Genomic DNA, 25085 nt, shown 5'->3' on the forward strand with positions numbered 1-25085 from the left:
TTAAGGAGAATATTTGAACCTCAGTCCCAATAAAAACCAAACAGAATCTAATTAAAACAGACAAGCTTTGCAAAAACGATTAGAGGAAATCAATTATGTTTTAATAAATTGGCTCAAAATGTAAATGATGCAAGAAAAACATTTTTTTTTTATTGCAACTGTTGTTATGAAACTGAGACATTCAGGAAGCTGCAGAAATGTAGGAATCTGGAGTGTATTACAGTTGTATTAACACATCGTCTCTTCTCTTCTCTCCGTCTGTTTGTCCAGATGAAGCGATCAATCAGTCACCCTGGAACATACAGCTTCGACAGGTGAACACGCACACACACACACATGTTGGTACCAGTGACCATTTGAATTTAAAACTTAATGCTTAATGAAATGAAAATATACAATAACACCGGAAAACGATTATACCATTAAAACAAGGCAAAGCAGCTTTATGTGTACAGCACACTTCATACAAGTAGAAATTCAAAGTTCTTTACCCAGTAACAATATATAAAACATAATAAAGGACACAGATATGCAGCATAAGAGCAAAGGAAAGATGTAAAAGGTAAATTTTACAACAAATTGTGTAAAATTCAGCATTAAAAATTACAAGAGCGCAAACCAATCACCAAAACCCAGTTAAATCTGGTTATGTAAACTTCATCCACCTCTAAACTGACCTGCAGTTTAAATCCAAATAGTTATTAATTATTGAGTTATTTCAGTATTATTAGTAATAACTGTGGCCACCAGGAGGCAGCGTCGCAGCACCAGTGATAATGAAAAAAAACAACCTTAGAAACAAAACTGTAAAACACAAATAGATTTGTTGTAACAGTGAGTTTCAGGATCACAGGAAACAGATGTGTTTGAGTTTGAAGCTTTCAACATACAGTTTTATTATCACAGGATCCAACTGTAGAAAATTTAATAACAAATGTCACAAAATGACCTTTACAAACACTGATTGATTACGTATGATATTAACATAACCACACTTGTGTCTCGGCCTTTAGTGGTTACATGATGAGAACAACATGGGGAAAATTAAAAACCATGAACAAGTCTCATGATATTTTAATCAACGTTTTTCACTGACCTTTAAAACCAAACAGTAACGACTGAGTTTCATCAGCTGCAGATGAAAAGTGAAGTGAAGACAAGCGAAGGTCGAGTGAAACACAAACTCCAAATGTCTCAGAAGGAGCCGAGTCAAAGCTTCATCACCTCGCGGTGTAAAATAACAATAAAATGATATTTGGAGACGCGTTGAAGTCATGGACGGATGATGAGACGACAGGCGCCTGAGCACAGATAAGAAAAGTGTCAGTTTTATAATCTCTCTGTGGTTATTTTGAGTTTCTCACATCTTAAAATGATCTTAAATTTGACGCATTTGGTGACCCGTACATGGTTTAAACTCAGAAAAACTAAATCCCCTTGTATCTATGTTGGATTTTAAATTCACACAAAGTAACAATCATCAAGTGAACAGGAAGAGTTCTCGGAAAATAAACTTTTATTGTTGCAGAAAAGCTGCGTCACTGTGATGTTGCTTGTATTTGTAGCTTTTGAGATGAAAAAAAAGCTACAGTTTAATTCTACGGTGGCCCTGAGGGGTCAACTCACTACAATAATAACAAAACACATCAAAGACACAAATGTGCAACAAGATTCAGAAACAGCTTCATCAGTTCAGTTTGAGCTGGAAGTGTTTCCAGGGGGAAACAAAAAAGTGACAGACCTAGGTAAAGGCTAATGCTAAGCTAACAGTACAATATGATCAATAATATCTGAATCATGATGCACTTTCTCAAACTGTAGCAAATGTTTTCAAACTGTAGCTGTCACTGTATTGTGTCGCCCAGAAACACTTCCTGTGTAGTTCCGTCTTAAATAAAGCAGCCGAAACACTAAATATGTTCTATTTCTATCTATAATAATAATAATCTATTTTCTATCTGAGCTTTCATCACCTCTCTCTCTCTCTGTCTCAGGTCGGGCGTGCTGAAGGAGTACGTGAGTGGAGGTCAAAGATCGACGCAGCGCAGGAACAGGACCTGCTCCGACAGCTCCGTGTATGACACAGAACGTAAGACGCCTTTTATTTATTTACCATTTTATTGCACCTGTAAAAAAGAAAATTCCTTATCAGGCTCCTGAGGAGGATTTAATCACATACTAAATGTAAAAAAAAAGGCACATATTTATAACCAGTAGTTTAACCAGTAGTTTTTTTTTGTTATTAAACTTTTTATTTGGAGAAAAAATAGGTATCATCCAAGCAGGTAATAAAATAAAATAGATACAAAAAAAAGATTATATATAAATAAATAAACAGAGAAAGAAAAATTCACATCATTACAAGAGCACCCCACACTATAAAAATAGATAGATAAATACACAACAGTCATTAAAAACAGACAATAATAGCTGCAATCAATAAGTTAGTCTGCACCGACCATATGCACCAAACTGTAGTTGTTTTTTAAGACACAAATCAATAACTTTCATTGATACTTTATAAACAAATCAGGTCTTTAACTTCTCTGTGAACACACAAGTGTCTCCTTCTCCTTCTCTAATTAGGAACCAATTAGCTTTAATACGTCCCAGGAACTTTCCTCACTAATGAAGTTATTGCCCTCGGGGTAATTACAGATAAAGCCCCACCTGTATTTACCCTCAGTAGCCTGTTTATTAGGGACATAAAGGACACAATCAACGCCTCTTTATATAACTAACCTCATAAAGTTTTATGAAAGGAGCTTTTATCACAGTTTGCTCAGGTTATTGGTGTTCCTAATAAACTGCCAGAAGAGTTTATACAACCATCGACTACTGGGAATTAATTCTCTGACATTATAATCTGTTTATTGGATTCATAGTCTGTTTATAAATCGTGTTACAGAAGCTGAGAGAGGACGTTTTCACACATTAGTTAGTTTATTATCTCCAGATTCCTCTGACATTGATTTATTTGATTGTTACTGTTTTTAACTCCACTACATCTTGTTTTGTCTTTCTCTCGAGGCAAAATAAAGGTTTTAAAGTTTAAATAACAGAATAATAACCCAGTAAATCAAGATTAAATATTTTATGCGAGATAGGAAAATAACATCTGGACAGGAAGCTGACAGCTGCACGAAGATTGATATTACTTAATTGGAAACAAAAGGCAGCCCCAACTTATTTAAAATCTTATGACAGATGTTATGAGACATTTAGAGCTGGAGAAAAACAGATTTTTACTGAAAATCAGGGAAGAAAGTATCGAGTCTGGAAGCCATTTATTTATTTTCACCACAACACATATAGTCTGATGGAAAGGGTTAGGAAGGTTAAGAAGTGCTCTTAACCCCAATGGAAAGAAAGAATTTTTTTTTCTTCCTTTCTCTGTTTCGGTTTGTTTTCTGTTATTTTTCTCATTTGTATACATAATATAATTTGTATACATAAATATATTTATGTATAATTTTCTTTTTTATTAAACCCCTTCATCTGTCTATGTTTATTTTCATTTTGAGATACACAAGTTAATATAACTTTATTGACCTTTGAATGTAAATGTGCATATGTAAATGTTTATGGTGTATGTACCACTGTTGCTTTTGTTTTATGTTCAAAATGAGAAAACTCAATAAAGAGAGTTGGAGAAAAGAAGAAAAAAAAGAAAGAAAGCTGACAGCTCACCTGTGTGTTTTAGGTGTGCTGCCCGGGCTCAACGGCGACCCGTCGTCCATCCCTGAGGAGAGAGGAGGAAGTGGCGGCGGCGGCGGAAACAGCGTGAGCCCAAAGACGACGCCCACCGACACAGACACTGACCTGTCCATCTGAAGCCCTGACCTCCACGTGAACCCTGAGAACACGGCGAGATCCGTATCAGCCAGACGTTGACGTCAGGTCAGGGGGTCGGGGGGTTTATTAGGAGTAACAACGAGTTGGCCGACATTTGACTTCTCCCAGGAAAACGTTCCTCGTCCTCGTCTGAAGTCAGCTGACCGCCAAACGCCAGCACGTGGAGATCAGAGATTGTTTTGTTAGTTTTTTCTTTAAGTTGCACAGGACACAGCGATGAAGACGTTGGACGTCGTTCTGACAGCGTCCGACGTCCACGACGCTTTAACTTCCTCCCAAGTGAAGGACGATTCAGTCCGGACGCTGAATCCTGGAGAAAATCTGTGAATGAGACGTTTTTTCTGTTAGTGACTGACAAACCAAAATAGTGACTGACTGTGATGTGTTCAGGCGTCGTCCCACTGACTCCGTACGAATCTATGAAACAAAAAACTGTGAATCCCGACACTTTAGATGTTTTAAAAAACAGCGCTGACTGTTCACTTTGCTTTAAACGGACCTGAGAATGTACAGAGACGTTTTGAACCGTCGGGACGAGAAGCTTCGTCTCCTTCAGTGTTTTTTTTGTTTTTTTCTCAGTGTTTTAAAGAACTCACCTGATCTTTTCTGTCCCCGGAGCGTCGTCTCCGTCTCCATCCGTCCTCGACAAAGAGACTCGAGGAGCTCCTGCGCCAAAAGTTTGCACAAATCCAGTGAAATCCTTCATCAAATGTGCCATTTTTTCTTTTCCCCTCCATCAAACCTTGTGAAGAGGAAGAGGAGGAGGAGGAAGAGGAGGAGACTCCGGTCTGTAAATCACAGACGTGTGTGAATGTTACTGCCTTTCAATGTTTCTACTTGTTGACAATTTACTTTGCCTTTTTCCTGACAAATTCCATCCAAACAAAAAAGAAAAGAAAAGTACGGTGGCCCTGGAAGCTCAACTCAACACACACTGCAGCTGAAGAGGAAATATGCAAATTTGAAAAGAAGAAAATGTACGAAAAAAACCAAAACATACACATTCATGGTTTAAAGTTTGTGTATGTTTGTCTTTAGCAAATATCTAAATTAACTTTGTTTTGTTTTTTAGCTCTTAAATATTTATTTGTTTTCTCTGTTTGTCGTTTAGTTTTAATCCTCTTCAGTCGCAGCGTTTTGAGCCTCAGGGTCGTCGTCACTGAGTTGAACGTGACTGAATGACTGAGCGACAGTGTTCATGTGTTACTTGCTGCTCGTTGCCTTCCTGTTCGTTGTCGAGTTGCCAAAGCAAACGACTCATTCATCTGTTATTTTGTTTTCTAATCAGTAATTATTACCCAGAAGGCCGCTGCAGTTTTACGAGGCGTCGTTTACAGAGGGTTGATGAGCTGTAATTAATAACTTCATTAAGTGATGAGCAGCTGATGAGAGAAACGTTTGTGTTGCCAGGTTGTGGGAAAAAACCTTCAAAAGTTTTGCTTTTCTTTTACGCTCTTAAAAACGAAATAATAGAGAGTTAAAGAGACGAGCAAACCTGGCAACCCAAAAGTTTTTCTTAAACTAAAGCTATTAATTAGAGCTAAATCCATTAATAACCTGCGCCTTGTCAAATTTTGAGACTCTGAAGTGATAAAATGTTACAAACAGCCGTGGATTTAATTCTCCGTCTTGATGACTCAGCTCTGAATCTTGTGACACAGTTTTATAAAACTGTTTAAACACATGCGAGAGGCGTCGACTGAACACAAAGTAAACAACCGCGAATAAAACAACAGTGTGATCCGACCTGAGCCGAAGGATGAATCTGATCCCGGGAGATGAAGAGTGAGACGTGTTTGAGTTTTAATCATTATAAGAAGTTAAAAAAAAGTTCATCTAAACACACATGCATCGAAAAATCAGCCAATCAGCTGCTCTGATGACGACGACCTGCAGCCAACATTCAGTTTGTAGATGATCGTTTTGCACTTTAAAAGTAAAAACGGTCTCATTGCTCAGTTTTCTTTCAACAGCACCAGTATATAAACGAACAGGACGTACGTGTGTGTACGTGTGTGTGTGCGTGTGTGTTCAGTATCATTAGATCCCTTCACTTCCTCTGAACACTCCCAATTTCCAGTTAAAGAGTTCGGCTCAGTTTTTATTTTCCACATGTTGTTCTTGGCTCCGTGTCTCTCTGCTGACGTCAAGTCACTCCTGATTTTATGATTCATACGTTCATAACTCGCTCTTTATGACTTTTACCTTTTATATGATTTAATTTTTACAGGATTATTTATGATTCTGCTGCCAATCAATCAATCAATCAATCAATCAATCAATCAATCAATCAATCAATCAATCAATCAATCAATCCATCAGCTGATGTGGAGCATCAATTAAAGCACTTACAGGAGCTTGTCCTAAAGATGATCGATGAGTTTAAACAGCTAATTGCTATTAAATCTCTACAAATATGTTTAATTTAATGTTTTTTTCAGTTTTTAATGAAGTTTATTATGATTGTGACTGAGAAGATTTCTGATCGATCCATAATCAAACATTCAAACACTCCAGATACAGATACAGGTGGTGAGTTGTATGAAACGTGTCATGTGACTCTGTAAAAGGTTCGACTGAATCAAACGACTGAATCTCATTTTATTTCCTGACGAAGGAGATTTTCACGCCTTAAGTGTCTCTGCACGACGACGTGAGTGTGTGTGCGCGTGTGTGTTTGTGTCAAACTTTTCATTGTCTAAATAAAAAACAAACATATTTTAAAACTGAAGTGAATTTGTCGTTGTTGATGCTGATGAAACAACTGGAATAAACCAATCAATGAATAAATCAAACGCTGCCGTGAGAGGACAGGATGTGTGTGGAGGGGCCTTGAGGACAATCCTGGAGTGTGTACAGAGGGTGTGTGTGTGTACGTACGTGTGTGTGTCTCTTAATGTCTTTGACAGTGACGACTGAAGTGTGTAAACGCAGCGCAGACATGAAGGAGACACGTACACTCACCGGGGCGTCAACACAGGAACAAACTGAAGCTGAGCTGCATCCTGGAGCTGGAGAGGAGACGGAGCAGGAGACAGGTCAGCACCACTTCATTATATATATATTATATGTTATTTATTATTATTTTACATTATATTATAAAAGAGGGAAGACATGAGGCGACAGCTGTTAGTAAAGATCCATCAGTTCACTGTGGTTCAGATTCTATAGGACTGATACTGTTAACAGTATATACACACTGTTGCCCATAAAGCTGGAATAAAATACTCTCTTTTTTTTTAACCTCTTTTTATGAAACAATTGTAAAAATGTGATTTATTCTAATCTTCTCAAAACCCGTAAGTATGCAATTATTGCACCTGGTGATGTGGATAAATAAGAATAGGAATGTGTCTGAAAACTAAATTATTCCAACTTTTAGGCAACAACGTATTATTTTTTTTGTTTTAAGTATGTAAAAAAGCATAAATATTTTTTCTTTTGTATAGGTGAAGATATAATATAAAGGAGGACTATAGAAAAAATGCATTAAAATTAAAACTGACTTCGGACAGAAACAGATAGAAGCTGCTGCAGTAATAAACGCTAACACTTTATAAGTACACACTATTAAGCATTAGTTCAGCATTAATAAATACTGACAATACATTATCAAAATAATCACAGATGTTTTTTTCGCATCTCGCATAAAATATTTAATCTTGATTTACTGGGTTATTATTCCGTTATTTCAACGTTGCAACCTTTTTATTCAGTTTATTAACTATGAATCATCTTCTGAAATGTGTATTATTGCATCCAAAACTTTAACTTTGTTTAAACAAACCTAAAGCAACATGTAAAGAAACAAACAAACTTGACACGCATGTGTCTATTTAACACTGTGAGTGTGTGGCGCCTGCGTTTCCTCCCTCAGGCACAGTCACTGTTTGACTGCTGACTCAGCAAAAATGTCACATAATCAATATGATCTTGTGTTCGGGAATTAACAATAACCTGATTTACATGAGTTATAGTTAATGCAGATCAATGTGAAAACTGAAAAACGACTGTAACATTTGTTTTCTACTGATTATCATTAGTTTTTATTTATCTAATACTTATTTTTTTTTACTGCTCTGTCTTTGCCCTAATATTTCCTGTCATGTCTTGTTGTGTCTTTTTAAACCTGCAGGGAGTTGAAGTTTTACATTTTGACTCTTGTGTTGTTGTGTTTCTGCCTGTAGGGGGCGCACAGCAGTGACTGAATGAGCAGGGTGAACTGTCACAACAATGAGTGCATCAGTCCAAGCAGGTGGAGGCGAGTGTGTGTGTGTGTGTGTGTGTGTGTGCATGTGTGTGATTCATAAAAAAACACAAAGACAAAGTGTCTCAGGACTCAAACCTGTCGTTGTTGTGTCTGCACAGATCGACCAATCAGAGAGGGGACTGAGGACGAGTCTGAGGACGCTACAGGTCCAAAACAACCAAAGGTACAGCACCAATCAAAAGTTTAATGGACACAGCTTCTCAAACTGATGACACCAGAACTATGAAGGAACACATATGGAGTTATGTAGTAAACACAAAACCATTCATTAAAACAAAACTGTCATCTGTCACCTGACCTCAACCCAACTGAGATGGTTTTGGATGAGTTGGGGAACAAGAGCTCAGCTTCACTGGGAACTGGGAACTGGGAACCGTTCAGGTGGCGACCTCACGAAGATGATGAGAGAAAGTCGAGGATTTTCAAAAAGCTGCCAAAAAATTCAAAAGGTGGCTACTTTGCAAAATCTGTTGCAAAGTCTGAAACATATTCTGCTTTAACATTGTTTTTGTTTACAACATAACTCCATATGTGTTCCTTCATACTTTTGATGTCTTTAGTTTGAATGAAGAGAGGTGCAGGCCTCTCTCTCACATACACACACTCCCGGTCACAGTGGGAGAAGGTTTTTTTTTGTGTGTGTGTATTATTATTTTTTGTTTTGTTTTATATATATGTATGTATACATACTTTATTTCATTTAGACATGTTTGAAATAAAATTCATTCATTCATTCCTTTGTTAGGCAGCCTTAGTCGGCAGCGGGTAGCGATCCTACAGCCCATTGCTGGGTCGGTCTCTGTCCTCCGCCCCCCTTTTGAGTTATTTGATGACTGATTTGTTTATCTTATCCGGTTTGCTTATTTCAAATGAAGCTTGGATCTTTGTTGTTCAAAGTTTAAAGCAGAAGTAAGCGATCCGGTCGTTTTAGCTAACTTCCTGTCAGCCGATGGACTTAGCAGTCCCCGCCCTCGTCCCTACGTCACCACATTCACGCGCATCCCTTGGCTGCACACACAGAGAGGACCGCCCCTTTATGCCGTTCTCTCTCCTCATTGGATAAAGGTTGTAGGATACAAGGAAAGTTTTCTCCTCGGCTTACAGCAGAGCAGAGTGACTGACAGACCCGTGTTTCGGACCAAACACTCTATATAAGTGATTGCTGTCGGAAGATATAACTATTTAAGACTTATATTAACACAAACATTCCGCTTACTTCTGCTTTAAACCTTTGTTGGCGTCCTTGACTCATGTTACTGGCCTCTTTGTTTCTCTTGCTTTGGGGCCGTAACAAATGTAGAAAGTGCTGAAAATAAAGAAAAAACACTGAATGAGAAAGTGTGTTCAAACGTTTGACTGTGGATTCTCTGATATAAACATTATTTCCAAGTGCATGATGGGAACTCGACCTACTTACATCATAACCTGACTGACGTCCGTCCCTCTGTGTGTCGTCTCTCTCCGTCCTCAGTCCAGACCGCTACCGGAGTTCCTGGGTCTGTCCCGCTGCGCCGGCTGCTACAACCACAAGGCGAGGCCGGGCGGCGAGTCCAGCTCCTCGGCCGAGGGCTCCGGTCCAGAGGAGTCGGAGTCGGAGTCAGAGTCGGAGTCAGAGTCCTCCTCCTCCGGCTGCAGCAGGAGCTCCGAACCGGTTGTAGCAGAAACACTGGAGTTACCTGCAGCAGCAGCAGCAGCGCCGCCACCAACGCCGCCAACGCCGCCACCGCCACCTGGCGAGGGTGATGGTGAGGGCTACAGGGCGGAGATGGAGATGGAGACGAAGGTGGAGGAGGAGGAAGATAAAGACGAGAAGAGGAGGAGGACGATGACCCGCAGAGCTCCTCTGGTCAAGTCTTTCTCCCTGCCTTCCTCCCTCGCCCCTCGCCTCATCCCTCTCTCCTTCCTGCCCCGCCCGCCTCAGATCGTCTCCACCCTCCACCTGGAGGTGTTGCCGGTGAAACGCAGCCGTGGCAACCTGCCCGCCTTCACCATCTGCCGACACCAGCCCGAGAGAGAGGCGGCGGCGGCGGCAGAGGAGGAGGAGGAGGAGAAGAAGAGGATGAAGAAACCACCACCAGGAGGAGGAGGAGGAGGAGGAGGAGGAGGAGCATCTCAGAGTCAGTGGACGGGGTTCCCATTACCGTGGCAACAGGGGTCACAACAACCATCACCACCACAGCAACAGCAGCATCAGCACCCGTATCTGCAGCATCAAAACCTGTATCAGCAACAACAACAACAACAACTTCCACCGTATCCGCTCTCTGTGCCTCACCCCTCGGCGCTGCTCACACCGACACAGACACACACACCGACACACACGCAGCTGTACACGCAGCCGTGCTGGCACTGTTACCGTGCCAACCTCCCCTACTACACCTACTGGAACCAGAGCGTCCAGGGACAGTTCCCCAGATAACAACCAACCAGTGACCGCGGAGTCTGAGCAGTGTTGGGCATCTTACTTTAAAAAAGTAATTTGTTATAGTTACTAGAGAACATAAATGGTGCAACTCTAGTTACTTTCCCCAAAAAGTAACACAGTTAGTAATTGAATGACTACATTATAAAAGTAACTATTGCATTACTAGTTTCTCACTCAGTATTCCTCCGCACAGGTCGGCTTCGCTGTTAGTTGATGGACTGAAAAAAAATGCGGTAATTTACAGGCCGTTAATTACGTGATAATATCAGGAAATAGCCAAGAAATAACAATTAATGGCTTCATAGCAAAATGGCCTAGAAATAACGGTCAATTTCATAGTAATGTCGAGAAATATAGCCGAGAAATAACAATTGATTTCCTAGAAACAGCCCAAAAATAACGGTGGATTGCAAGGACTGGGTGGAGAAAAATTCTGGTCTACTTTTACAGTCTGAAACCTGTGAACAACTGAACATCTGCATCGTCTTGAACTTTAACACAACAACTGTGCATCGCTAAGACAACATGATCTTAGCTTCAGCAGGTAAAGTGTCAACATTTAGACAGATCAGCATTGAGCTTTTTAAATCCCAGCCTGTTTGTTTGGGGAATTTCCCACCTGAGAAAAAAAAAACAATTCAACCTGAACTCAGTTAGAAACCACTCAGTCAAAACAAACAACCTACGACTACGGTGGCCCTGAGGGCTCAACACACGACAAACAACGTCATCAGTTTGTTACTGTTTCTGGGAGCGAAGTGTCTCAACATAAATAAACAGGTTTTAGGATGGAAATATATTGATCTAACATCTTTCTATATAATATCATCTATATATTTATACAGACTCCACACACACGTCAATATTTTAAATTGTTCATATTTATCGGGCTGTTTTTATCAAGTGTCTTAGAGTGACATTTTGAGAATATGTGGAATTAAGTCCTACACTCAAATGTAAGAATAAACCTATTGATCATCTATCTCAAGTCTAAGAATCAGTCCTACTCCGCCAGATGTTTAAGAGACCTCCAGAGAAGTCCTAAGTGTTTAGGAGGAGACGGCACTGAGGAGAGAGAGACATGCACAAAAGGAAGGACGTTGTGGTTTTGTTTGATGACGAGCAGTTGATCAAATGATGTTGTTTGGACGTCACCTCACCAAACACTGTAAATAATAAATTTGAAATGTATATATTTTGTATTATTTTGTCAAAATACGGTTGAATATAGGCTACAATCCCGTTGGCCATTTAACTATTCACTGAGACATTTCCAAGATATTTCTATATTCTTAGATAAGGGACTCCCTTCAGCTCTGAGACTGACACTTCAGATTCAGTCCTACACTTCACTAAAAGCCTGAGTAAGACGCTTGATAATATAAAGATCTACATATAGCCTATGTGTATATATGTATTAGGGGTGGGGGAAAAAATTGATTCACATAAATATTGCAATATCTATTTTGATGATTTTTAAATCGATTTTTTTTTTTCAAAAATCGATTTTTAAATTTTTTTTTAAATATTGTGCAATGTGCATTTGTTAGCCTTTTTTACAAACAGAGGGTACAGGTTTTGAAAAGGGTTTAAGTTCACTTTATAATGGAGTATGTTCATTTATAGGCTCCTACAGTATTTGTGTGCAGATAAATATTAAAAATGCAGACTAAAAATCGAGAGAATCCGCAATATCGCAGAATCGCAATTTAAATCGAATTGCCATCCAAAAAATCGAATAGGGAGAAAAGCGTATCGTCCCAGCCCTAATATGTATGTCATTATGTTAACAGGTGTTATTAGCAGACACAGAACAACATGGCCGCCCTCCCTCCCTCTCTGTCTGTCAGCGATGACCTCACACTCGACTGCGTCACATGACGTCGTCTCATTTAATGATTGATGTTGAATAGTTTTGCTGAGCGCAGCTTTAACGCCTGCAGCCAGAAACTCTCAGGAAGCTGCAGGTGTTTGTGAGCAACATACACACACACACACACACATACAAGAGGCTCTTTGTATGATGTGTGTGCGGTTTGTTCCACCTACAGTAGCCACTAAGTCTCTCCATATGTCTCCGCTGAGACAAAGTGTTTCCACTACGACTGCCAGCACACACGCACAACAGACACACACACACACACACACTGATGTCATTTGGTGGCAGAGGATGCAGGTTTCTGAGTCGGGGGTAGAACAAAACAGAGACAAAGAGGAGCAGAGAGAACGAGCCACTGTCTCTGAGCTGCAGCATTACAATTAAAAATCATTACAAAACTCTATTTAACATTTAGTTTGTGTCTGAAATCATCAAATTTTTTCTTAAAGAGGAGATTTACTCAACTCCACAGGAGAGAATATTTTACTTTTAACTCTAAACAGCTGATGTTACTTTATAAATTCAGATTTTACATAGAAAACATACTAAATAATGATTATTAATGTACATTAAACCACGTAGAATGTGTGTTGTTTGTTGAAACTGACTGAATCCTCCAAGAAGTCATTCAATAAATCTGTTTTTTAATTTGTTTTGCAGTTTCAGTACAGGACTTTTATTTTGAAACTGATTTAAGCCGCTGCAAGGACGCTGAAATGGTAAAGACAATTATATACACTGTTTATAAAGTTGGGCTAGGATTTTTTTTTTTTTTTTTTTTTTTACTTCTTGTGACAATGTGGTTTATTCTTGATAAATAAAGCGTTTATCTTCTCAAAACTTTATGGATCAATCTCTTCCAAACTTATTACTGTGAAAATTAAACCACAATTAACCTTTATAATAGGAATAAAAACAGGAATGTGTCTGAAAACAACATTATTCCAACTTTATAGGCAACCGTGCATAATGCTATATACATGTGTATGTGTTTCATTCCCCACCTCACACTTTATTATTGAAGCTGCTGTGTTTTTATACGAGTCCAGAGACTCATGAGTCTGAGAACGTCTGGAAAACAGTTTGGGAATGTGAATATAAGAGTATTTAAATGTACATATACTAGTGTCTAAACTCAGTTATAAACACTGAAGTCCTCAGGGGATTTTACATTCACACATTCACTGAAGTACATCAATAAAAAAAAACAGAAATAAAAGCGTATTATTGCTGGTGAAGTGGGCGGAGCTTCATAGAAAGTACAAATTTAACAAAATAAAAGACGTTTCTTTGATGTTTGAATCAGTTTTTTTTCTCATTTTGGTTGTAAATGTTGCTTTATCAATAAAGTTTATGAACTCCTCTCACTCACTAGTGTGACGTCATGTTGTGATGATGCTGCAGTGACCAGTCTCTCTCTCTCTCTCTCTCTCTCTCTCTTTCTCTCTCTCAGTCTGTCAATTAGTGATAATGGACCCCGGCGGCTGAGTGAAAACCACTCCCTCCCTCCCTCTCTCTCTCTGTGCTCCCTCCCTCCTCACACACACACACACACACACACACATACACATACACACACACTCCCTCCCCTCTCTCTCTCTCTCTCTCTCTTTCTGTCCGTCTTTCTTTCTATCTCTCAGTCGGTGATAATGGAGCCGAGCAGTCCCAAGAAGATCCAGTTTGCCGTCCCTCCGCTGCAGGGACAGCTGGACCCACAGGCCGCCGAACATGTGAGTGTGTGTGTGTGTCCCAGCATGTGTGTGTCAAGTGTGTGTAAAGTGTGTAAAGTGTGTAAAGTGTGGGCTTGTGTGGGTCTCTGATGAATGTGGCTTCTATCTTGCGAGTCTGGTCTGGATTTTTCTGTGTGTGGGAGCGGAGCTGTGTGATGTGATGATGGAAACTCAAGAGTGCATTTGTGTGTTTGTTCAATTTCAGCTGTTTTTTGTGTTTTTTTCTACGTTAAAGTTTAATATTTGTGCGTTTGTGAGAGAAAAACCCTGTTAGAAATCCTCTCTCCTCCTCCTCCTCCTCCTCCTCCTTATAAATCAAAGCTTTATATTCATGTGTAAAAAGCAGCCGATGGTTTTAAAGTCAAGTCACAGTCGATCTGCAGCTGATTGCAACAAGTTCTAGTTCACGCCCGTTTCTCTCTCTCAGAGGGGGCTGGAAAAAACAGAAAAAAAAACGCACAAATACTGAGCGACTCTTTCACGAGAGTCAGGTAGAAAAAAAAAAAACGCTCACAGCGACGTTTTTATGAACTTGTTTAGTCACCAGGAGCCGGAAGTCGTTTGGTTTCTAAGGAAGCTGCTAAATGAAGAGTGACGGATCTGAGTGAGCTGCTGCTGCTGCTGGAAACATGTTGCATTTAGACAAGTCAGAGATAAATAGCTGTGATGGGTTTGTTTTATGAGATACCATCATGTAAACCACTGAGTCGCTGCAGCTGCAGGACGACGACAACGACAACATTTACATTCACATTCCTGCAGAGTGAAAACCTGATGCACTGGTTGGTTTCACACTGGATCATATAGAAACAGATCTACTGTATGTAATAAAACCTAGAACAGGCAGCAGCATGCATCTATATAGGCCATGGTTTCATTTTAAAGGTGAGAAAATCATATAAAATCTGAGGTGAAACAATAAAACGTGTTGTTGCAGTGTGTGGGAAAGTTGCGTTGTGTTGGAAAAACAAACGTAACAAGTCTTTTAAAGCTGCAAAGATGCATTCAGGAAGCAAATGAAAAAACATTTTTAAAAATACACAGGGGTGTGTTTAATTGGGTTTTTCATATGGGGTAAGAAATGAGGCGTTCAGGGCACCTAACTTTTATTTGCACCATGAGTCTTACTGTGTTTTGTTTTGTTTGTTTTTTTTACCTCAGATTCGCCGCAGACGACCGACTCCTGCCACCCTGCAGATCTACAGACAACCTGGCTCAGGTAAGACTGCAGAGAGAGAGAGTGAGAGAGAGGAAGAGAGGAAGAGAAAGAGAGTGGAAGAGAAAGAGAGGGAAGAAGAGAGGGAGAGAGGGAGGGAGGAGGGTGAGTGTGTGGGGGAGGAGGAAACTGAAAAGCAGCAACTATAATGGAACCTTTATTAGATTTGAGCTGCAGCTTTTGGTAAAGTGATCTCAGCGTTCAGACTGGACTGATGGATGCCTCAAGAGCGTATGTGTGTGTGTGTGTGTGTGTGTGTGTGTGTGTGTGTGTGTGTGTGTGTGTGTGTGTGTGTGTGTGTGTGTGTGTGCGTGCGCCGGTGCTCTTGGCTCGTATAAATCCCTCCACACAGGAACAAACTGACTGATTGAATAATCGGCCTGAGTCGAACTCTGTGATCTCAGCTCAGTGGCTCAGCTTCCAGATCCCCGGGAGTTTTCTTCTTTTTCTTTTTCTTTTTTTTGTCTCTTTCTCAATGAAATCAGAACAAGACAGTGAATGAACGAACAAACACACACGCACGTACAGGAAATAAGACAAACCTCTTGCTCTTTGTTGATGTAATGATGGAGCGAGAGCAGATCTGACCGTGATCAGCTGTTCTCGGCCCGAGGTGGATCTGAGCTCCGACCTCAGATTTTATCTCCTGACTCTGTGACCAGAGTGTCGGAGGGAAAACGGGCTGCAGCTGGGACAACAAGGAGGAAGAGGAGAAGGAGAAGAAGCTCTAGACAAGAAGAAAAAGAAGAGACCCTCGACACAAAGAAGAAGAAAGGCAAATAGAAGAGGAAGAGATAAGACTAGACAAGAAGAAGAAGTAGACACAAGTCACCACAGTAAAACAGATTCAGATGTTTCATGCTACGTTCTCTTCACTTTTTGTCTTAAAGGGACATTGTGTAACTTCTCCTCTTATCTATTCACGAAAATTGATTATTTGATTCAAAAGTATGTTTTTCATTCATCAGTAATCCCCCCCATCAACAAACTGAAGTGTTCCTTTCAGCTCTGAATTTGCCGTTCGTATCATTCATATCTACATGGAGCGGGTAAGCTCGGTGCTGGCTGCCATGTGGTGTCGCCATGTTTTTACGTTCAGTGGCAGCGTGACGGTAGGAAACCACGGAAACTCAGCGGAGACACCGGAGCTGTCGGCTCAGGTCGAGGTGGCGTCTGTGAAAAGTCACCACGGTAACGCAGTGAGGAGGAATGGAGCGTTACACTGACGCTGCATTCACCTGCAGTCGGGCAGACGGCCGTCGGTAACAAACCAGATGTCATTTTAGTCGCAGAAGTCCAGAGAAAGCCGGTAAAACGTGGGTCAGGTAAACAATACAACATCACCATGGCAACATATTGTCACGTGTATTGTTTTGCCCTGTGCTGACGGACCACTTGTTTACATAGAGGCTTGTTTATGCCGTTACCTGCAGCGGCTGTCGTCCGTCTGCTGTCTGCCCAATTTCAGGTGAATTCAGCATGAAAAATACGATTGAGTTGCTTGCGATATACAACCGCAACGCCAGATGGGAGTAATTCCTACACAATGTACCTTTAATTATGTTTTTTAGTTTCGGTGACGGAGGAGACTTCAGGTGACGTCAGGTTTTTTTTCACCCTGAAGCTTTAACCTCCCGCTCACAGTCGATGTTTTGAATTTCACGCTGAGATTCACAAACATCGACATCGAGCCGCCGGGAGAAAGTTTGTCTTTTTTTTGTTTGTTTGTTTTTTTGGAGTTTGGAGCCAAGTTTCATCTTCAAAATCAGATTCAGTCTGATCGCACAGAACAAAACAAAGTGGAGCTTCATAGTTTCTAAAAACACTGAGTCACTGTGACTTCCCTCTGCTCCAAACACACACACACCGCAGAACTAAATGTGTATTAATCTGCAGTTGAAAATAGTTCCTCCCTCAAACACACCGAGGGGCAGATGGTCCTGTTGTTTAAAAACACAAAAAACTTGCTTTTCTTGGTGTCGATCGATTTATGGTGTTCACTGACAGTAGGAACTCAGAGTTGCTTCCAGCTGTTGCACAGTTTCTGGTAAAATAAATAAAAAGAGGCTAAAATCACCTGCAGGTGTTGGAGGTTCCTGTTTCTTCCAGGAATCTGAGTAGAAAAACTTTCTTACCAAACTACAACTTGTTCTTGTTCTGAGTTCATCTGAGAGTCGTTTGTTTCCTCCATGATCACAGCGCAGCCTCAGGCCACGGAGGAAACAAGGAGATTTAAGAGCCAGCGTCCAAACAGCTGAGCCACAGACCAGACACACTGACACTGATACTGATACTGACAGTGTTGAAGCTCTGAGAAACATCAGAGTTAAGAGAAAGAAACTGATAAAGTTAGAAAATGAACTGTAGGAAGTGCTCACCACCATCGTCATCATCATCATCATCATCACTGCTGCTAACGTCTTGTTTCTTCTGCAGATGTTGGAGATCAGCTCAGCGCCAGTGGAGACTCACAGGTTTGTAAACACAAACAGATGCAGAGTGAAAACACAAACACACAAACACACAAACACACACAGGTCTGATAGAGATACAGATGTTAAACTCTCAGTATAATAACTTAACTAAAGAACTTAAAGGAGAAGTCTGGCCATTTTTGACCCCTAAATCGTTGTCCTGATGGTCACCCAGTGTTGGGGAGAGCAAAAACCGTGACTAAAATTGATGCAGGCAAACCGGAGTTACAGTAGCCTACACCATGGCTACCCGGCGCTAGGGATAGCGACAACGCTAACCCATGGGGGCAATTCTTTCAACCACAACAAACACTCAAAAAACAATCAAATATCTATGGTTGTGATGATTTCTTTACAAAAATAAATGGTCAGAGATATTTTGGACATTACCACTGCACTGCTCGACCGTTTATTTTTGTAAAGAAATCATCACAAGGAAAAAGTGTTTGTTTCTGTGGTGGGGAGAGCAGGCGCTCTGCGATCGGATAGTAATGTCTTTCCAGGATATTTCAGAGTTAGGCTATCTGAGGTGAGTGATTACATGCAAAAACACAAAGTTTATACTGTTTATACTGTACACTATATGAGTTAAGTGGTGTCTCGTAAGGATTCAAGTCATGTACCATAGATATTTGATTGTTTTTTGAGTGTTTGTTGTGGTTTGCCTGCATCAAATTTAGTCGCCTTTTTTGCTCCTCCCATCACTGGGTGACCATCAGGAAAATGATTTAGGGGTCAAAAATGACCGGAATTTTCCTTTAAACTACTTCATTGACAAGCAGATTTACGACAAACTGTGGATTAGTTTTGGTGTTTGGTGTCTGACAATAAAGATAGAGTTTCTACCCTGTGAGCTTATAAATCAACTTTAATATGTTTAAATCTTCATTTATCTCGTTTTACTGATGTCTGATTGAACGTCTTCTTGGAGCTTTAAAATACAAAATCATCTTTCATAAATTTTCTTTCTGCTCCTCAGGCGTCAGACTCGTCTCAGAGGAAGCAGAGCACCTACGCCCCCCCCACCATGAAAGGTAAACACCGTCAATCTGCAACATGTGCAAGTAAACAAGATAAATACATACATATATATACACAGCAGAGGATTATGGGTCATGGTGCATGTCGGCTCGGCCTGTAATCTGCACGTTTGTTGCTGCGGAAACAGGGAGTGAGAGGAAGAAATCTGATTCATTCACAACACAAACAAACAGCAGAAACCTGGTCACTCGTCTGAACTCTGGATTATTAACAGATTATTATTATTATCATTATTAATAACAGACAACGTTCGTCCTCAGAGGATTTAAACAGTTTTTCACTTCAACAAACACGTCTGTGTGAGTCTGTGAGTTTCCCTCTGTGTGTGTGTGTGTGTTGTATCTGCAGCTGTGTACACATCTGTGCGTGTATTTTTTTATGGTATCTCCGTGTGTGTGTGTTTGCTTTCAGTATGGAAGTTGTGTTTGTTTTTGTTTTACTACGTGACATTTGTCTTTGTCTGTATCTGGACTTCGATCTACTCTCTCACACACACACACACACACACACTTCTGTTTTCTTACTCTTCGTTCTTCAGCCTCCAGTTTTTCCTCTCTTTTCTTCCCAGTTCTTTTGCTCTCGTTGTTTTTCAGTTTCAGGTCTGTGGGACGTCCTGCAGAGGGAGGGGAGGGGGGAGGTGGTCTCTAATTATACAGTATGTCCCTAAACATCAATCAAATCTGCCCGGAAACAAAGAGTTTGATTTATTTTTCTGCTGCAAGAAGAATTTCCTCAGAAACTATAGTTTATCTCTCAGGACTGAGTTGATGATTTTGTTGGTAGTTTTGTGAAAAACCTTCTTTCTTTCGCCCAGAGAACACAAATGTTTTCCTTTCTGATGAGTTCAGTGACAGAAAATTAACTGGCAGCACTTTTAATACACGATTAAAGTTGGATTTTAAAGCAAATATGTTAAAATTCACTAACTCCAGATTCTAAAATTTGAATATTTCCAGATCAGAGAGTAAAAAGTTTGCTTCAACTCTTGGTCATTCTTCCTTTTGGGAGTTTTTATTGACTGAACAACCTCATCCAGACCTGAATATTATACATTGACCTGCTGTCATGTGATTGGCTGATTGGATCATTAGATAAATGAATGAATGAACATGATCAAATGTGGTTGATACACAGCTGGCACCAGATGTTGATGTAACGTCAGACAGATGTTGGGTTTTCTTTAAAAAAACTTCAAAATCAACTAAACATTAATGTTAAAATTAAAGAAAATATAGTTTAGTGCTTCAGTCTGTTGATTTATTAACAACAGAGGAATTCCTCGACTTCTTGAACCTTCAGCATGAGTCTCAGCGTTTTGTTTTGAACAGAGAGTGAAGAGAGTCTCAGCTTCCACCTGTTGTTGGTCTCTCTTTCGACTTTCACTGTTGTTGTTGTTGTTGTTATCATATTTTTATCATCGCTCTGAATAATTTATAAAATCGTTATCAAGCTTCTCACTGGAAAAACTAGTGAAGTGCACAGAGATGAAGAGTTCAGGCTTTTATAGGACGGTGACTGTGTGTTTACTGCAGTGTGTGTGTGTGTGTGTAGGAAGAGGAGGATGATGTTGGGAAGGAAAGAAAAGGGAAGAAGTAGAGGAAGAAACAAAGTGTGTGTGTGCAGCGAGGACTCGGTTCCGGGAAGTGGAGGAGAGGCTGTAAAAGCTTTTCTGTTATTGATCCCGTCTGAGTGTGTGTGTGTGTGTGTGTGTGTGTGTGTGTGTGTAGTAATAGCTTTACTGTATGAGTTACTGCCTATATGGAACAACTGCACATAAGGCATTTAGCTCTCACTGTAGGATCAGGGAGGTTTTTATTCATTAATCCGATCAGGTTTTATTCTCACACTGTGGTTTCACGTCCAGGCTGAAATACTTTTCTTAAAACATCTGTAATTTTATATTTAATCTGACTTCACAGCACTTTTGTGTGAATATTCAGTCTCTGCTGGCGCCTACAAATCAAACTGGACATGAGACTCCTTTTGTCTCAACTTGACTCAACTTTTGCCTTTTAGTTTTCTTCTCAAAGGGATAGTTCTACATTTTGGCAAATTGGCCCATCGCCGTAATCCCTATAGTTTTAGCAGTAGGTTTGTTACCTTTAGTCGGTGCAAGCTATTTTTAGAATGGCAGAGCAGAGCCGTGAGCTGCTCAGAGCACGCTATGGTCTCTAATTTCTTGGTTTCCCTCTCAAACTCATCAAATACACAATCCAACAACTCCAAAACGCTCTGGTGGACAAGTTGTGACCTGCACATTCACCACGCTATGAGATAATAACAGAATGTTACCAGACAGAGTTGTTTTAGAGGGAAATTCATGCAAAACAGCTGATGCGCGTTGCCGTCAGGTACAGTTTTTCAGCAAGCAGTCTCTGCATTTACCTCGAAGACAACTCAGTTTCATAATGTTCTGTTATGATTTCATAGCGTGGTGAATGTGCAGGTCACAACTTGTCCACCAGAGCGTTTTGGAGTTGTTGGATTGTGTATTTGATGAGGGAAACCAAGAAATCCCATGAGCCTCCGTAGCGTAGCTCTGAGCAGCTCGTGGCTCTGCTCCGCCGTTCTAAAAATAGATTGCACCGACAATTAAAGGTAACAAACCTACTACTGCTATGACTATAGGGATTATGGCAATGGGCCAATTTGTCACAATGTTGAACTATCCCTTTAAAGTCCCACTCCCGCGACCCTTTTCGGCCATTTTAAAACCAGCTCATTAGCCATGCACATTAGCAATGCACCTCTGGGGGGTGGGCGGAGACTGCGCTGCTCTGCACCCGCCCAGCCACCTCCTCGCACCACACCCCCCGCTTGCTGACAGCTGGACATTGTACAATTACAGATTTAGCGCGTTTAACGTAAAACTCCACACTGGGATTCGATCCCAGACTGGTGCATAGTCCTTGCTCACAGTGCAAGCTGCTCTACCAGGTGAGCTATACCTATTATACCTTGACAGCTACACCGAGCTGTGAAGGCTTTCACCTCTGAGCCAGATGCAGAGCGGGGCGGGAGCTTGTAGCACTAGTGCCCTCCCCTGGAGCTGTGACACCCTCAACTCCAGTCTTCCTGAAACTGCCAGTTTGAGTCTGCCATTGGTTCACAGCAGTTTGAAGGCAGAAAAACTCTGAAATGCAATTTTGCACTTCCTTCTCTGCTGATAAGTGCTCTAACACAAGAAAAATGCCACAGGAACATGTGAAAAGCTCAAAAAACACGATTTTCACGGGAGTGGGTCTTTAAGTTTTAGTTTAATTCTTTAAGTTGCAGTTTAATTTGATTTTTACTTATTTAGTTATTTTTGTTCCCCCCCTCCTGCTCTGTTTTTGCGACGCGCCTGCAGTTGCGGCGTCTCTCCACTAGAGGTGCTCTTGTCTCCCCAGAGCTTCAGCTGGGGGTGGAGCAGCACCTGCTGGAGGCGGGGCTCTGTGAGGCAGACGGCCAGCTGAGCCCAATCACGGCGCAGCTCTATGCCGCTGCCACTCTGTGGGCCAATCACAACGGGCCGGAGGAGGCCAATGGGAACGAGGCGAGTCTGCCGTTAGCCAATCAGGAGAGAGGAATGGCAGAGAGCAGCAGTTTAGGCGGTAAACACTGATTTTGTTTTTAAAAAAAGAAAAACACTTTGTGCAGCAGGATACTCCGACATAAATAATCTATAAAACTTAAGACTGTGCTCACGTCACTTTAAGGCCGATTACTTTTTACAACTTTAACGAGAAGTTTCTGCAAAATAAGAGAAATACAAATAAAGTTATAACTTTGTTAGTCAGTAAATGGGTTGACGTGCTCGTGTCAACAGTGTATACAGAATAAAACCAAACAATTGTGTACACACTTTTAGGCATTAATTAAGCTTTATTAAATACCCGATTAATAATTTATAAGGCATTCACCCACCATTGATACTAATTACGGTTATCAATGTGTAACTCTGGATTAAAATCAAAAATGTATAAATAATAATAAAAGTAAAAGTTTGTTAATCAATTACTGACACTTTATAAATGATCTAATGATCGATTGACATCCGGATGTTTGGTTATAATCTATTTAAAAAAATATACTGTAACACTTTATAAGTACACACTATTAAGCATTAGTTAAGCATTAAAGGATGGACTCATCATTTATAACACATGAATACTCATTAGTATGTAGTTTATAAACACAGTTAAAAATGTTTTACTCATAATTGATATTTATAAACTACATACTAATGAGTATTCATGCATTATAAATGAAGAATTCAGTATTTATTAATGCTTAACGAATGCTTAATAATGTGTACTTATTATAAAGTGTTACCAATGTATGAATATAAAGTGTGTAGTTATTATTTATGTGGAGTATTCTGTTGCACACACACACAAACACAGCTGACACACAACAGACTAAATTATGTTGAAAAAAACAACAAAAAACTGTTTGTCTCTATTCTATATACATATATTATTAAGATAAGACAAAATTATCCTCAGAGACAAACTGTGTTAATGAATGTTTCCTTATCGACACTGAATCAGGATTGAACGTAAACTTCTTTGAGGATCTTCTCAGCTCCTCGTTACGTCTGATCTGCTCTTATCGACTCCTGCAGCAGCTGTTTCCTTTACAACGCTGCAGATAAGAGACAAACTGATGACGACAGCCGAACGTAAAGCGGCTGAACAAGTAAACGTTTTTTTCTCCTCAGGAGATAACAACCCCCCGCCCCCCCTCTCCAAAAACAAAAGAAAAACAAAACAAAAAAAACACATACAGTATAACCTCCTGAGTGAAGCCGGACGCTGAACTGAGTCTGTTCAGCTGCAAATGTCACAGTCAATAAAGAAAAAACTGACCACATCCACTGAAATCGACTAAATTAATTCACTCTGTGTTTCTATTTCCATCCCTGACTAACAGCACTAACTCATCTTTCTCTCTCTCTCTTTATCTTCCTCCTCCTCCCTTCTTCTTCTTCTTGTGGCTTCACATTATCTTTCATTTCACCCTCCTCCCTTCACTCCCTCTCTCTCCTCCTTTTCTCAGATGTGTCATGTGACCACAAAAAGGAAGCGCCCAGTCCCGACACCGTCTCCCGATAGCCACCTCCGCTCCCCTCTCTCACTTCTCCATAACCACCTCTCCTCCTCCTCCTCCTCCATCTCCATCATCCACTCACTGCTTCACTCTCCTGCTGCACACCAAACACTGAATGTTGTTTTCCTCCCTCTCTCTCTCTCTCTCTCTCTTTTTCTCTCTCTCACACTCATAAAGACTCGAGCACAAACTGAACCGGTGTGAATCTAAAGTTCAGGAGGAGGTGCGGCTCAGGTTCAGGTTCTTGGCTGTGAATAAAGATGTTATTATACTGAACCATGTGCTCGATGTCTGGCTGCTCTGTGTCTTTATTAAATTGGTAAATTAACATTAATAGAAACATACAGTATATACAATGATAAAAGTCACAGTTGTGTGTTTCGTGTCCATCTTCTGATCTCCTCCTCAGCAGCTAAACGACGGTTAAATAATGACGTCAGTCGACTTTTGAATTCTTGAATTCGAGATGTCATCACTTCTTCATTTTAGCCCGTCAGACATTATGTGTTATAAGTGTCATTATTACTGCGTTCATTATTGAATTATATCCAAAAATATGTCTTGTGCTGTCACAGTGACCTGTAACCTTTGGCTACCAAACTGCAATCATCAAATTGCATGAAAACAGTGTTGAACTTTACAAATCAATCACCGAATTATGAATGTGCACATACGAGGTGTTGCATTTTACAACAGTTTTAGCCTACATTACGCCACATCACATCTCCATAGAAAAAGTAGTTAAAAGGACGCCTTAACCACATTGTTTATTTTCACATTGAGGTGAATGTGACTTAATTTAAAATGCACTTCATTAAAGGATTAAGTTCTGAGGAAGCTGGATGATGTTATAGACTCACAAGTAAATGATTAACCAGGTAGCACTGATCAAAACAGCTAAGACGACTATGAGACAAACAAGTTTTGGGACTTCAAATGTGTTGTGTTTAAGAGTTTTAAGAGTTGAATCACTTATGAGACACTGGGGGCGACCATTAAGAGATTACAAATAAATTTTAGGTCAGACATGATGTTTTTTTTGTTTGTTTGTGCCATTAACGCCACAGTAAATAGCATTAGCATTAGGACTTTACTCACATCTGT

General features: G+C 40.3%; 2 protein-coding genes across 3 annotated transcripts in view; both read left to right on the forward strand.

Annotated features, from left to right (window-relative positions):
- The window catches only part of LOC146973135 (pleckstrin homology domain-containing family A member 3-like), a 15174-nt gene extending 4587 nt beyond the window's left edge, over positions 1 to 10587 (forward strand). Inside the window, exons 6-9 of one of the 2 annotated variants that reach the window (XM_085799405.1) lie at positions 271 to 314; positions 1995 to 2089; positions 3704 to 6893; positions 8043 to 8126. In XM_085799405.1, the coding sequence (XP_085655531.1) occupies positions 271 to 314; positions 1995 to 2089; positions 3704 to 3834 (270 nt within the window). In that variant the 3' untranslated portion in view covers positions 3835 to 6893; positions 8043 to 8126. Of the gene's footprint in view, positions 1 to 270; positions 315 to 1994; positions 2090 to 3703; positions 6894 to 8042; positions 8127 to 8223; positions 8289 to 9596 lie in introns of those variants that run through there. The other variant, XM_085799404.1, reaches the window with a different exon arrangement.
- Positions 10588 to 13971: 3384 nt separating this feature from the next.
- On the forward strand, positions 13972 to 24044 carry LOC146973136 (protein phosphatase 1 regulatory subunit 1A-like). Its single transcript, XM_085801030.1, has 6 exons — positions 13972 to 14159; positions 15321 to 15378; positions 17812 to 17849; positions 18829 to 18883; positions 22280 to 22483; positions 23931 to 24044. The coding sequence occupies exons 1-6, from the start codon at positions 14079 to 14081 to the stop codon at positions 23984 to 23986; spliced, it is 492 nt and encodes a 163-aa protein (XP_085657156.1). The 5' UTR covers positions 13972 to 14078; the 3' UTR covers positions 23987 to 24044.
- The last annotated feature ends 1041 nt before the right edge of the window (positions 24045 to 25085 follow it).

Source organism: Trachurus japonicus, chromosome 15 (assembly GCF_045865225.1).
Source record: "Trachurus japonicus isolate A0001 chromosome 15, Traja_1.0".
Taxonomy (NCBI): Eukaryota; Metazoa; Chordata; class Actinopteri; order Carangiformes; family Carangidae; genus Trachurus; species Trachurus japonicus.